This window comes from Podarcis erhardii, assembly GCF_964252035.2.
Source record: "Podarcis erhardii genome assembly, chromosome: 1".
Lineage (NCBI taxonomy): Eukaryota > Metazoa > Chordata > Lepidosauria > Squamata > Lacertidae > Podarcis > Podarcis erhardii.
In genome coordinates this window covers 73,971,856-73,985,645 of record NC_138497.1, presented here as the reverse complement: position 1 = coordinate 73,985,645, position 13,790 = coordinate 73,971,856, and the positions used below count along the sequence as shown (strand labels likewise).

At 39.9% G+C, this 13,790-nt stretch overlaps 2 protein-coding genes across 4 annotated transcripts in view; one reads left to right on the top strand and one right to left on the bottom strand.

The window, feature by feature from the left end:
* HPS5 (HPS5 biogenesis of lysosomal organelles complex 2 subunit 2) overlaps positions 1 to 13,790 on the top strand; it is a 29,834-nt gene that overhangs the window by 7,507 nt on the left and 8,537 nt on the right. For all 3 annotated transcript variants that reach the window (XM_081840345.1, XM_081840346.1, XM_081840344.1), the window contains exons 8-16: positions 729 to 800; positions 3,078 to 3,166; positions 3,687 to 3,865; positions 4,173 to 4,331; positions 5,038 to 5,197; positions 7,166 to 7,289; positions 10,576 to 10,728; positions 11,272 to 11,343; positions 12,570 to 13,216. In XM_081840345.1, the coding sequence (XP_081696471.1) occupies positions 729 to 800; positions 3,078 to 3,166; positions 3,687 to 3,865; positions 4,173 to 4,331; positions 5,038 to 5,197; positions 7,166 to 7,289; positions 10,576 to 10,728; positions 11,272 to 11,343; positions 12,570 to 13,216 (1,655 nt within the window). The remainder of the gene's footprint in view (positions 1 to 728; positions 801 to 3,077; positions 3,167 to 3,686; positions 3,866 to 4,172; positions 4,332 to 5,037; positions 5,198 to 7,165; positions 7,290 to 10,575; positions 10,729 to 11,271; positions 11,344 to 12,569; positions 13,217 to 13,790) is intronic.
* LDHA (lactate dehydrogenase A) overlaps positions 1 to 13,790 on the bottom strand; it is a 76,001-nt gene that overhangs the window by 56,584 nt on the left and 5,627 nt on the right. The window lies entirely within an intron of this gene.

The following is a 13,790-nucleotide window of genomic DNA, read 5'->3' as shown; positions in this document are numbered from 1 at the left end:
CTTTCCATTGGGTGTGGTGTGGTGCTTGTGGTACAGAGATACACAGCAGATGTTGGTGGAGTGTAAGATTTGAATTAGGGCTTAGGGAGCCCAAAATCTCAGCACATATGAAAGCCTAGAGCCTGGGGCTCAATTCACATGTTTTGCAGAGCTACCACTTTGTGGGTACCAGTCCCCACATTTATGGAAGTGGTGCATGTAGCCTGGGCAAATTTTAACAATGCAGGCATCTTTTTGAACAAATTGCTAACTGCACAGATATGTACTGGGTTCCTGAAAGCAGCCCAGCTGTAAAGACACTGTTTGTGGTGGATTTATATGTTGCTTAATCTAACGCCAAGCTTTTCAGATGATTACATCTGATTTTTGTGGGGTTCGCCAGTCCTTAAGAGAGGTTGCCAGGGAATCACCTTTGCACTGAGCTAGCTCTTCTTTGAACATTTTTCTGGATCCAACCTGATAATTTATTAATTGGGAACAAATATATATATTGGTGGTGGGGTTTTTTTTAATGCAGTAGAAGAAATAAAGTTCAGGGAAAGATATCTTCTCTAAACCAAACAAATATAAAAGGGTTCAACAACAAAAAAGAACAGCCATACATAACTGGGCAATGCCAAATAATTCAGAATTATACTTCGATTCTTGAAACAAAATTTTAAGTAGTGCTTGATCCAACAATTAAAACTGAATAAAGCTAATTGATTAAACTTTATTTCTTTTTAAAGGGATGATCTGGAATATAAAGTTTCAGCCTGTTCCCCTCAGTCTTTGGCTTTTCCTAGGCTGCTTTATTTGAGGTAAATATGAAGCCATTTCTTCTTGTAGCCCTGCAGCTAAAACAATTCAGATCAGCAAAAAAAATTAGTTGACAAATGGTACATTTAGGTTAAGTGATCTCTTTCAGCTTTCTTTTCTTTTTGTTTAAATATAATTTTTATTAACTGACCAATCAAAGCGAATCAAGACACATCCCATAAATTCCGAATTACAAAGCCGAATTTTAAATTTTTGTTGAGGGGACCCATATTTCAAGTTTCAAAGGGGGATTCCGATCATCTTCTTGCTACTGCGTTCATATCCAAATCAGTCCAGATAAAGTTCATAATTCTATCCAGTCTTATCTTGCTGTTTCCACGTCTCATCTTGTTCGTACATTTTTCTTTTTCCTTTATGCTCTCTTCTGATAATCTCCTTAAGCAGATAAACACCAATTATATCCTGTGTGGATTTTTCCATTCGACCAATCCTCATATCGTGATGGTTTCCATATGTCATCACTTTCATAAATAACATCGCTCTTTCCATCATTAATCTCAGGGTCTGTCGTTTTTAAGTCCCACTGAGGAGTCTCACCCACAGTATAAAAACAGCTCTTTCCTCCTCCCAGACTCAAGTCCTCCGACAGAGCTTACCAGTATGGCGATGGTATTTTTAACTGCGTCATTTCAGAGCTCTTAAACTTTCCACGCTTTTCTTAAAACATGCTTTGGTTAGAAACTTTATCTCCACACAGTCGTAAATCCACAGCTTAAGTCATTAAAGCAGCATTTCTTACTTGGGGGGGGGGGTTTCTTGTTTAATCACATAGAGGAAAGAAAGAAAGGTTTCCCCCCCCTCCCCCATCCAGTCCTTTTGCCATACCGAGTCTTGGCTGTCTTCTCAAAATTGATTCTTGTTCTTCCGACTCGTCTTGTTTATCAGAGAACTCTTCAGTTAGCAGTCTTTACTCCCCCTCCTTCCTTGAAATATGTGCATTCGCTTCTTCCTAATTGTTCCTTTTGAAGTTCTTGCAGCTAGCGGTGTGGATCAGAGACGGCGTCCAGGAGCGCCGAAATCTACAGGAGGGCATTCTGCCTAGTGCCCCCATCCCCTCAAATTCGGGGGTGGTATAGGGCACAGCAGGCAAGGGCAGCCCCCCCCCCACAATCCTGGGGGGGTAGGGAGGCTATTTACTCCCATCACAGCCTCCTAATTACCCCCTGTGGGTCAGAGAGATGTTATTGTCAGCCATCTTCTGATGTGCCCCTAGTGGCCTCTGTCTTTCAGCTTTCTATTATTGCATTTCTATTATTGCATTTATATCTCACCTGCCTTCCATGTTGCTCAAGATAGAAACATGTATTTTGTCCCTGCACCAACCTTGTGCAGTAGGTTACGCTGAGTGAGACCACATTCACACCATACATTTAAAGCACTTTGATATAGTCATGGCTTTCTCCAAAGAATTTTGGTAGCTGGAGTTTGTTAAGGAAGCGGAGAGTTGTTAGGAGAATGCTTTTCCCCCTTACAGAGCTACAATTAATAATTAATTAATAATAATAATAACAAAATTTTATTTATATCCCGCCCTCCCCAGCTGAAGCTGGGCTCAGAGCGGCTAACAAACAGTAAATATTATTATAAAGGTAAAGGGATCCCTGACCATTAGGTCCAGTCGTGGCCGACTCTGGGGTTGCAGCGCTCATCTCGCTTTATTGGCCGAGGGAGCCGGCGTGCAGCTTCCGGGTCATGTGGCCAGCATGACTAAGCCGCTTCTGGTGAACCAGAGCAGCGCACGGAAACGCCATTTACCTTCCCACCGGAGCGGTACCTATTTATCTACTTGCACTTTGACGTGCTTTCGAACTGCTAGGTTGGCAGGAGCAGGGACCGAGCAACGGGAGCTCACCCCGTCGCGGGGATTTGAACCGCCGACCTTCTGATCGGCAAGTCCTAGGCTCTGTGGCTTAACCCACAGCGCCACCCGCGTCCCAGTAAAATAATACAACATTCTAAAATCATTTCATTATAAAATTCCCAGAGTTCCCTGTGAAGAGGGATTGATTGTTAAACCACTTTGGGGATGGTTGCTCTAGGAGGGGAATAAAGGGGTCTCCAAACAACTTTCTGCACTCTTTGCTACCAGAATTCTTTGGGGGAGCCCACTACTGATTAAGGGGGTATCATAGGGCTTTAAATGTATGTTGTGAATGCTGCATCATGGAAGGTGTTAGAATGTTGTCATTCAAACTTTCAAATTTTTGTGTGTTGTGATCACAACAAATTCTGGATACCCACATCTTTTTTCTTTACAGTGAGCACTGTGTAATGACATGGACAGAAAGAGGCATTTATATTTTCATTCCACAAAATGTTCAAGTTTTGCTCTGGAGCGAAGTAAAAGGTAAATTACATTATTTGTAGTGAACTTGGATCTCTTTTATGTGCTCTTGAAACTGTACATACGTCAGTATAAAGTTCACCATGCCTTTGTGAGAAGTGAGGTTGATACCTGTTTCGCCATGAATTGGAAGCTGGTGCACGCACTGTACAGTGGGGGGAAATGTGTTGCATCAGGCAAAATGGGTAATGCTAACAAGACTTTTCAACATGAGCATGTACTTTATTTCTTAATAGCCACAAGTGCTTGAAACAGTCCCCTGTTTTAGATATGGAATGGCATAAAGACTGAAAGGGAAATCAGGCTTGCATTTCTTACAAGCACTGGGACAGGCAAATTGCTCTTGTTTGTGGTGGTGATTATTAGTTGTGCCTGAAGAAGAAAGGATTCTCCTTTCTAGTTTTCATGTTTATAAACATGAAAATCTTGAAAGGTGCAATCAGACTGTTTTAGTTAATATGAAGTATAGTATTAAACATTGGGGAGCTCTGCACTGACTCTTGTAATCTTCTGTTTTGCCTAGATATTCATGATGTTGCAGTATATAAAAACGAGCTCTTCTGTTTGCACACCAGTGGAAAAGTCTCTCACCTTTCCCTTCTACCCGTGGAAAAATGTATAGAACGTTTACTTAGAAGAAGCTTTTGGACGCTTGCAGCCAGGGTCTGCTGCCTCTTCCAGAATTCTATTGTCTTATGTCGGGTAATCAAAGCTTAATATATCATTTTTAAAAAATGTCTTTTTAAAAGCAGCTCTGACAAATAGTAAGTCTTGTGATGCAAATAAAAGATAATCTATTACCTTAGGATCCAGGCCAACGTGGTAATCAAGGAACTTCAGGGAAGAAAAGTTTTTTACACCTTGCTTCTCCCCCCCCCTCTGCAGCAGCACCCCAATGCTTTGAGGGTTTTGTGTTTGTTTGTTTTTTACAGTCAAGCGGTGTAAAAAGTTATGATATAAATAAAATAGTATATTTTAACCTGTTTAATAAAACTTTATGCATTATTAGGCAAGAAAAGCTCTTCCCATAGATAAGCTAGAGCATTTGAAATCTCAGTTGGATCTTTCAACACAAAGTGATATCATTACTCAACTTGAAGAACTGATCTCAAAGCTGGAGCCTTTAGATTCTGCATGCAGCAGCAGGAGGAGCAGTATTTCTTCACATGTAAGCGTATTCCTATAAATCCATATTATAGCTATGTTTTCATTCCCTTAAAATTATATTTTATCAGTGCTTCATTATAGTTAGCCTTTTTTTAAAAGAGTGGGTACATTTTGTACATTTGATAATTATAATAGGAGCTATAGTTTGGGCTGTATTTTCTGTTCCAAGATGCATTTGTTGTTATAGCAGATTTGAAGTCACAATGCTAAGAGAGCTTTCATAATACAATAAATATGCATATAATCAAAACAGTCTAGGAATAAATGTAATCTTGCTTGGAGCAGATTTTAGCCGGTTCAGACGCCTATAAGGGGGGAAAAGGTGAATCACTCCAAATCATTTCCCTCCCTGTTCTGCTAATGGAAGCCTTACTGCCAGCTGAACAACTTTTTGATACAACCCTTTGTATTATTTATTGCATCTTAGTTCCATTGTTCTGTGTTATGTTGATAAGCTGCCCTTAGAGCATTTACTCTCAAAGGAGGTATAAAACTATTTTAAATAAATAATTTGGAGTATTATAATATCGATTAGCTCTAGAAATAGCAAGGGCATGTTCCTGCTCTGACTTCATATGCATTTCCCATTTTTTTCATTAGGAGAGTTAAATTTGTGCTCTTCTGTACTAAAATCAGTGGCTTGTCTTTTGGCTGGATCAAGTTTATAAAGGCAGACTTTAAAAGCTTACATTATGATTTCTCAATAGGAAAGTTTCAGCGTATTAGATTCTGGCATTTATCGTGTTATTAGCCGAAGAGGCAGCCAATCTGATGAGGATTCTTGCTCCTTACATAGCCAAACTCTATCAGAAGATGAAAGATTGAGAGAATTTCACACACACCAGGAAGAAGAGCACCAGGAATTTGGTAATACAAACATTTATTAAATACTTGTGTGTGTATCCTGTAAATAGATGGGGATTTGCTGCTGGCTCTGAAAACAAGGTTGTTGCTAATTCCAGCTGTTTGGTGGCATTGTTAGGGACTTCTACACTCCCCTACAAATTATCATTTAACTTGCTTATGTAGTGACAGTTTTGAATGCTGGTGTCATGTTTTCCTCCAAAGTAATTTATTAAAATTAAAAGGTTGTACCTCATCATTTAAGTAACAGGTGATGTAATTCTTAGGTGGAAGTCTGATAGTTTGTGTGAGAGAGACATCACTGCTGCATGTCACCTACTCTTGATGTTGCTGCCCTGTCATGTAAATGAAGGTTGCTATCCTGTTCGATTCATAAAAATGGATTCATAAATTCACTCAAGTAGAAAATCACAATCACCTGTGCTGCTTTCATGGCTCTCCTTTAAGAATTTGTGTTCAGAAACCTGTTAGCCTCTTCTGTTACAGTCAAGCTATTGTGAAACTCTGTAAGCACCTGAGTTCCGTATCTCAGAGTGACACCAGCTTTTGGCTGACAAGGTGATTCAGTGTTTTATAGGAACTAAGCAATTCTGTGTGTAATGGTGGGGATTCAAAACTTGGAGCTGTTTCACTTTTATGGCTGAAATTGTATTCCTTCTGTAAAATGGAAGGAGGTTCATTGGACCTCAGGAGGATAGTTTAGTCTTGTACATGAAAAGTAATGTTTTGAGTCATTACCACATTATCAATGGTTGGTAAGAGAGCTTTGTTTATTGTATGCGGTGTTTTAAGGGAGAAATGTCCTGGTGATAAATACTCCATTCTTTCAATGAATATTCCCCTAGAACAACAGTAGTTTGAATATAGATGACCGGAATATGGGGGTTTACCAAATTTGCTGGTAACGTCAAGCTGTAGATTTTGCATGTTTTGGATTAAGGCTATACATGCATGCTTTGCTTGGTGCTGTTTCCTGATAGCATTTGTAATGAATAGTCCCTTCTGTTCTTTGAAGGGATTCCTTTGTTCTCACTCATATACAAAATTAAGATTTTTAAACTGCTGTAATTTTCTCTTGGGCAAAATATAGTCCCTTTTAAATCTTAGCTTTGGCCTTGAACAAGCTGCATGTTTGAGGGTTTATTTGCAAGAATGCTTCTAATTCCATAAATTAAGATGAAGAAGGAATTTAGACATTCAGGTTTCTTGAAACAGTGGTAATAGCAGCAAGGTACTTGCTTTTCTTGTGTGTTCCCCATGCTCTTTATTCTGTAAACCCCTTGCTCTTGCCTTTGGAGGTTTTACACTGTTAGCTCCATTTGCCGCTTGTCACTTTGCTTAATACATTGTGGAAATGATCTGTTGCTCACTCTAAAATATCAGTGATATTGAGGCTATTCTCTAATCTCTAAATTAAGTGTTGCATAATTGATTCCAGGAGACACTGATATAGATATAGATATAGATATAGATATAGGTATAGGTATAGGTATAGGTATAGGTATAGGTATAGGTATAGATTAGATATAGATATAGATATGTTTGTGTGTGTGTGTGTTATACACACACCACACACACACACACATTTGAAAAGTCCTCAGGTTCTGTAGATTCTAAATTGCTGCCCGAACCTCAAATGTATATTAGCAGTGTGTTTTAGGACTCCTATTTCAAGCTGCATTTTACTACAGATGCTTTGAAACTAGGCCCAAAGTTATCTGACAAATCAAGGAGCTTTCTTAAAAAAGTATAACTGCCAGATCACCTAAATGCTGGTGGTTCAGATTGTGTTGTTATTTCCCATATGATTTGGCAAAAGGTGGCAATTATGGCTGAATGGCTTTTGGCATTGATACCTACTTGAAGGAGGTGAAAAAAATCTGTTGTGAAGCACAGCATCTGATCAGTCCTAAGCATATGTTGTCAAATCACTCCATTTTATGACTTTTAAATTTTAATTTTGTTTGTTAGACACTGTATCTCATGCTTCTGTGATGGTCGACACTGATCGAAATGAGACTTTTCTTCCATTCAGTATTCCATTGTCATTCCGTTCCCCATCTCCCCTCGTCTCTCTTCAAGCTGTCAAGGACAGGTAAAATCACATGTGAATTCCTCACCCATTACATACTTTTTGTTTTGTCCAATCATTAAACATTACTTGTAACTCATGCCACATTTTTCCATGCTAGCCTTTGACTCCTTGAAACTAGCTAGCTGAAGATGGGCTGGGGTTAAAAGTCTTTTCTTAATCATTAAAGGGCATAAGAGTGTGGTGGGAAAGTTTACCTTATCCTGGGTGGCCCACTAATTTTAACATGTGGGTCCTGCTTCTGCAACTGTGAATGTTTTTCATTATCCTTCTTAACCTAACTCTTCATTACAAGTATAACACTATACCATCCCAAGTAGTGCCAGTTTGGAATGCTTTGAGTGCTTAAAGGCAGCTGTAGGGTATACAGAGCTATCTAGTAAGGATCCAGTGACTGACCCATTGGTCAATAATATCCTCAATGGTGAGTTTTAAAACCAATAGGAGCAAACAATTAGCATTAAAGTCAAATAAGTCCTCTCATGATTGGAACCAGATGCAGGGCACAATCAAGGAGTTCTCAGACCATGGATTCAGGATCGGGAGAGGAGATTTGAAATGGGATTGATGCCATTCATAGATATATAAGAAAAATATAGTTAAAAGATCCCACCTCTATAGGTACCCAGCACTTACTGCTGTTTCAAACTTCATATCTGATTAACTTTGAGGTCCTAAAGTTATCAGGATGTGTCCTGCTTGGAGGCCTCCGCAGAAGACTCTTCTGATTATTAATTTCAGCACAAGACAGAGAAAGCATTACTTTCAGGTGATATGTGGATGTCTCTTCATTCCTGCATTGAAAAATTGGCCATAGAACGGTCAAATAAAATACTGAAATTTAAAAGATGTTTTTAGTCCTTTCTTTGAATTGGCAATGAAGAATCAATCAAAATGGCAAAGTAAAGGAATAGGTCTTTAGGGGGAAAAGCAGATTGCTTGCCTTTGGGCCATATAATGATGCTGCATTTTAACATTTTAGAGGCTGGAAACCACCACAACGGAATTGATAATGATTATTTTGAGGGTTGCTGTAAGACAGCCTTCCCCATGACTTTGATGGGAGTTATACTCTAAAGTAACAGGAGGGCACCAGGTTGGTGAATACTGTTCTAACACCACCTCACTCTCCATCTTCCACTTGTTTGAGAAGAGAGCGCCTGAAAAGGACTATAGTATGAGATGTGAATTCTAACCTTCTTGAGATTATGAGCTCAAACAGTTCAGTATAATGTACCCACAATGCTCATAACTGTTGTTCTGGTTGAAAGTGGCTACAAAGGATAATGGAACAAAGAAATTGTGGCTTTTATATTTTCCCTTTTGAAAATATAAAAGCCAGCAGCCATTCGTATCTAATGAACTTCTTGCTTTACAGTTTTCAAAGGAGGAATGGCCATATAGTTTTAGTAGTCCTTGGTATAACCTAAAACATAATTTTCACCCAGCACAATCCTCCAGTTAGATTAACACAGTGTGTTCAGCATGGCATTTACATACTTTGCATACTTTGGGGTTTTTCATCATGCCCAGATGTTTCCTCTGTCCCACTTCCTTTTTTCCCCCAAAAAATTGGTCAACACTGAGCCTGATGAAGAATTCTGTACACTTGAAAGCTTTGTGATATTGCTTTGTGATTGTAATAAAGGTGTTGGTCTACTGCTATTCCTATTTTCTAATGATTGAACATCTGTATCCACCAGCAATTTTTGCATACGTGGGAGAAAACAAATGCTATAGTGTTGATTACTCTCTTCTATTTAAAAGAAACAATTCTACAATCTAACATGCTAAAAATTGTATGAACATTATGTCAGCATCGCCCTTGAGCCAGTGTACCAACTGGACTCATGCACTACAGCCCCGACTGGGCTAGGCGAGCTGGGTAGCACTGCCAGAGACCTCCTTTCCCACAGGAACAGGTCACAGTGCTGTGGACTCACAGCTTGGAGCTGAGAGCACCGGATTCACTGTCTCAATAATACAGTCGTTGCGCAGCAGCGTTTTGCAGAGTCTTGCAGAGTATAAACCACTCGGAGAGCAGCTCTGTAGAGTATCTTCCTTTTATTCTATAACTACAGCTATGATACAAACTATATACAGAGCTACAAATTCTAAGCATACATCAATGCTACTTTGAGTGCCTGCAGCTGCTCTTAGCAGCAACCTTATCACTAAACACAATCTCTAGCACTCACTCTCTCTCCGACACACTGACTGACTCTCTCACACTCACAGAGACTGACTCACTCACTTGACTAATTAAGTAGAGAGCAGTACATTGCTCCTCCTCTCTGGAGAGTCAGCAGAGACCTCAGGAGATCGTCAGGAGATTCTTGGGTATGGGAGGGATGAAATCTCCTCACATTATAGAAACAATGCATCTAATCTTGGCTACACCAGCTCCCTGATTTCACTTACCTTTGTTCATTTATACATAGCTGAAGGCCCCAAAGGGACAGAGGTGGCGCTGTGGGTTAAACCACATTGCCTAGGACTTGCCGATCAGAAGGTTGGCGGTTCGAATCCCTGCGACAGGGTGAGCTCCCATTGCTGGGTCCCTGCTCCTGCCAACCTAGCAGTTCGAAAGCATGTCAAAGTGCAAGTAGATAAATAGGTACCGCTCCAGCGGGAAGGTAAACGGCGTTTCCGTGCGCTGCTCTGGTTCGCCAGAAGTGGCTTGGTCATGCTGGCCACATGACCTGGAAGCTGTACACCAGCTCCCTCGGCCAATAAAGCGAGATGAGCGCCACAACCCCAGAGTCGTCTGCAACTGGACCTAATGGTCAGGGGTCCCTTTACCTTTAAAGCCCCAAAACATGAAATAAATAAAACTGAAATGAATGGTGTACTTTCAAGTATTATGCTCAATATAGGAGTGCTATTGCATCAACAGTGTTAAGTGGGTAGAGCATCATAGAAGCAAGGATTTGTATTTGAATTTTCCACTTTTTAGGTTCAGCGTTTCCCTGAACACATAGCTTAATCCCAGCAATCGGCTAATTTGGGGTACTAGTCCTTTTAACCATATTTTCTTTAACCTTGCTTTAACAATCCTAGATCAACATTGTTTAATGTTCTAAAATCTCTGCTTATGCTGACCAAAATAATTTTGCCTTGTACGCACAGAGCAGCAACATATATCATCCATCTTCTTGATCTGCTTTATATATCTGAAGAAGACCTGTGCAAGCTCTTGCTATGATAAATTCTGAGGTGCCACACGACTGCCTTAATCTATGGTTTTTTCCTTTTTGGTGCTCACACAATGTTTACACTTAACTTACAGTGTTTCTAGCTTTGTACGTAAGACCACAGAAAAGATTGGTACTCTTCATGGGAGTCCTGATAGAATCAGACAGGACATTAAAGATGAAGAACAGCTTCCAGAAATGACTGCTAGACTAGCCCAACCCCAAGAGGAAGGAGAAGAAGACGAAGAGTGAGTAAAAACTCCTTTAGCCTGTGCAGCAACCCTTTCCTTTCGACAGGGTGATGAGGCAGGAAGAACAACTGCATTATCGGTTGGCTCTTTAACTCGTCATCATGCAAATGCATTTCTGAATCACCCATTTCTAGTAACATACTGCAATACTATCAAAAAGCAACCTTTGGCTATTGGAAGTGGCACTGGAATCCAGCTATGCATTTGACTTTGTGACATGGAATACCAAGCTTACAAAGAAAGATGTGATTGGGGTAGGGTTTGGTAACAGAAATATAGTAATAAACCCATGCCCAGAAACACGCCTGGGAATGCATGGTCATCATTTTCAGATGAAGAGGACATAATTCTGTATTTGTAGCGCTGAAAAATATGTGAGCAGAGCCACCAAATTGAAAAGAAAATGGAAATGCTTTGGTGCTTTTATACAGACCTGTCTTCTAGGTGGTATAGAGTTTTACTGAAACAAACTTAGGAGTAAGACAGGCAAATGTTTTTCATTCCTCCTACTGGCTATTAAAATTAATTTTTTCTTTCAAGGCTTGAGCTGCAGAGCCAGCCTCATGAAGAGGACCTCCTTAAAGACCTCGGGGCAGCAACTATGGAGACCCTGTAAGTAAGGCATCAAGTGTTCTGAGGATACAATATGCAGAGCAGGGAGAGGAGAACCGTGAGCTCTTTATCGAGCAGGGGCAGGATCGAAATATATAAAAAATATTAGTAGAATATTTTGTATAATTTATATTTTTATTTATTAAAAAGATTTATATACCGCTGTATTGTAAAGATATACCACAGTGGTATACAACAATACAAAAACCATAAAACCAAACAGGCAAATAATTAAAAAGTAAAAACAAGTTAAAAGCAAAAAGAAATAAAAAACAAACACCAGTATATTCCTGATCCTTAATTTCCCCATCTCTGATGGTTGCCCACCTCTCATTCACCTGATGCTGCCATGATGTCAGATGGCATAACTTCAAAAGAAAGTATCAGGAGGACACTCGCAGGGGTGGTTTGGATTCATACTGTGCCTGAAAATGAAGATGGATCTGTTCCCCTTGGAAAAGCTTTGGCTGAAATTTGCAGAGTAGAGCCAATCTGGTTGTAAGTCACTTTGGGTTGCCTTGGGCAAGATAAAGTGACCAACAAATTTACTAAATCATAATCACCATCACCATCCCAGGGGGCTTAGTACCCAGTTTGAAAGGTCCTGCTTGCAGAGTGTACTCTTAATACTCCTGATTGTTCCTTTGCAACCATGCCTTTCTCTGCTACACATGTGATGTTGGGTGTGATGCAGGTGGGCATGGCTGGGGGTAGGGAAAGCCTCACAGCCTAAAATAACATACCTGCCGGGCCTAATTTAGCCTATGAGCTACAGATTCCCCATGCCTGTTCTACACAGATGAAAGTTGACTGTTTTTAAAACGAGGTAATGCTATGTTAATATTTCTCCATACACTGTAATACTAGTTCTTAGAAAAGTAGCTTACTGTTACATTTAGGATTTATCTGGAAGTTTAGGAGCCATGGATATTAACTCTGGAACATCAGAGCTGGCTAAGATGGGGCTATGAAAGTCCACACAAACCTTCCATTCTCCAAAATGACTCATTGTGTTGCTTTTGCACATATGCGGAACAAATTTTCCATGTAGCTGTATTGTAGGAAAGGTGGACTGAACTGTGCCCAAAGTATTAATTGTGGGTTGCAATCCTAAAAACGCATATAAGAGATTCTTTATGAGAACTACAATGTTGGCAGTATAATTTGCTTTCTTTTTCTTGTGGGTATCAAATCAAACTGTAAGTTTGCATATTTTCTTTTTGCAGAACCAGACTTCAGGATCCACTAGTTTTGTTACAACCACAGTACTTGAGAGCAGTTTTGCTAAACTGGATTCCATTTCTGGAAAAAACATTTAGATTCGAGGCATCTGCTGTTTTGGATGAGAGCTCATCTAAGATAGACAGTGAGATGCCTTTGCAGCCTGAAGACCAGCAAGTTTTCGAAGAAAATGTGGAAATGCCTCAACATGATGAATGTGCAGATATGGAACAGTTGCCTGTCTTGAGAACAAACTATGAAAATGATGATGTAAATAAAGAACAAGAAGATGCCTGGGAAGAAAATACCAAGCCAAATAGTAGCAGTCATATTGATAAAATACTGAGCAAACATCCAAAGTCGGAAACCACCTTTAACCATTCTTTTCAGATTCATTCCCCATGTTTCATAACAGAGAATATTCAGAAAGATCTGGTAGAGCTGGCAACTTTATGTTTTGAATTAAATGTATATGAATATTCACAAATTAATGGTGAACAGTATGTGCAGCCAGAAGATTCAGATGCCTTGGCTTGCAGATTCATAAAAGACTACTTTTTTCTTCTGGATCTGGAAAGGCTGAAGCAATGTATTATAACCTGTCATAGCAATCATCCTAGAGTTTGGGAAACCTATGTGGAAGGGTTAAAAGGTAAGCATGGCCATCAGTCATGGATACTTTAGCTGAGATCGCTGCATTGCAGGGGGTTGGACTAGATGTCCCTTGGGGTCCCTTCCCACCCTACAGTTCTACGATTCTCAAGTTGTATGAATTCACAGTGCAGTTCTGTACACACTTAACTTGAAGTAAGTCGTATTGAACTCATTGGGGCTGATTCCAGGCAGATCTATGTAAGATTGAACTGTTGGAGGATCTTGTGTCTGTCCTTGTGTCAAAGCTTTATATAGAATTTGTTCAAAACAAAATTTGTTGAAAATATTTGCAAGCTGAAATATGGGGCATGCTGTCTGGGGCTTTCCATGGCAATTAGCCATGATGGCGATGCTCTGCCTCCACAGTTGGAATTACAGTTGGAGGCAGTAGTGCTTCTGAAAACTAGTTCCTGGGAGCACCGAAGGGGAGAGTGCTCTTGTGCTCAAATCCCACAGGCATCTGGCTGGCCACTGTAAGAGCAGGATGCTGGACTAGGTGGGCTGTTGGCATCATACAGTGGGCTTTTTATATGTTTACTCCTAATTAACATTAATGCAGTTGAAAGCTTTAT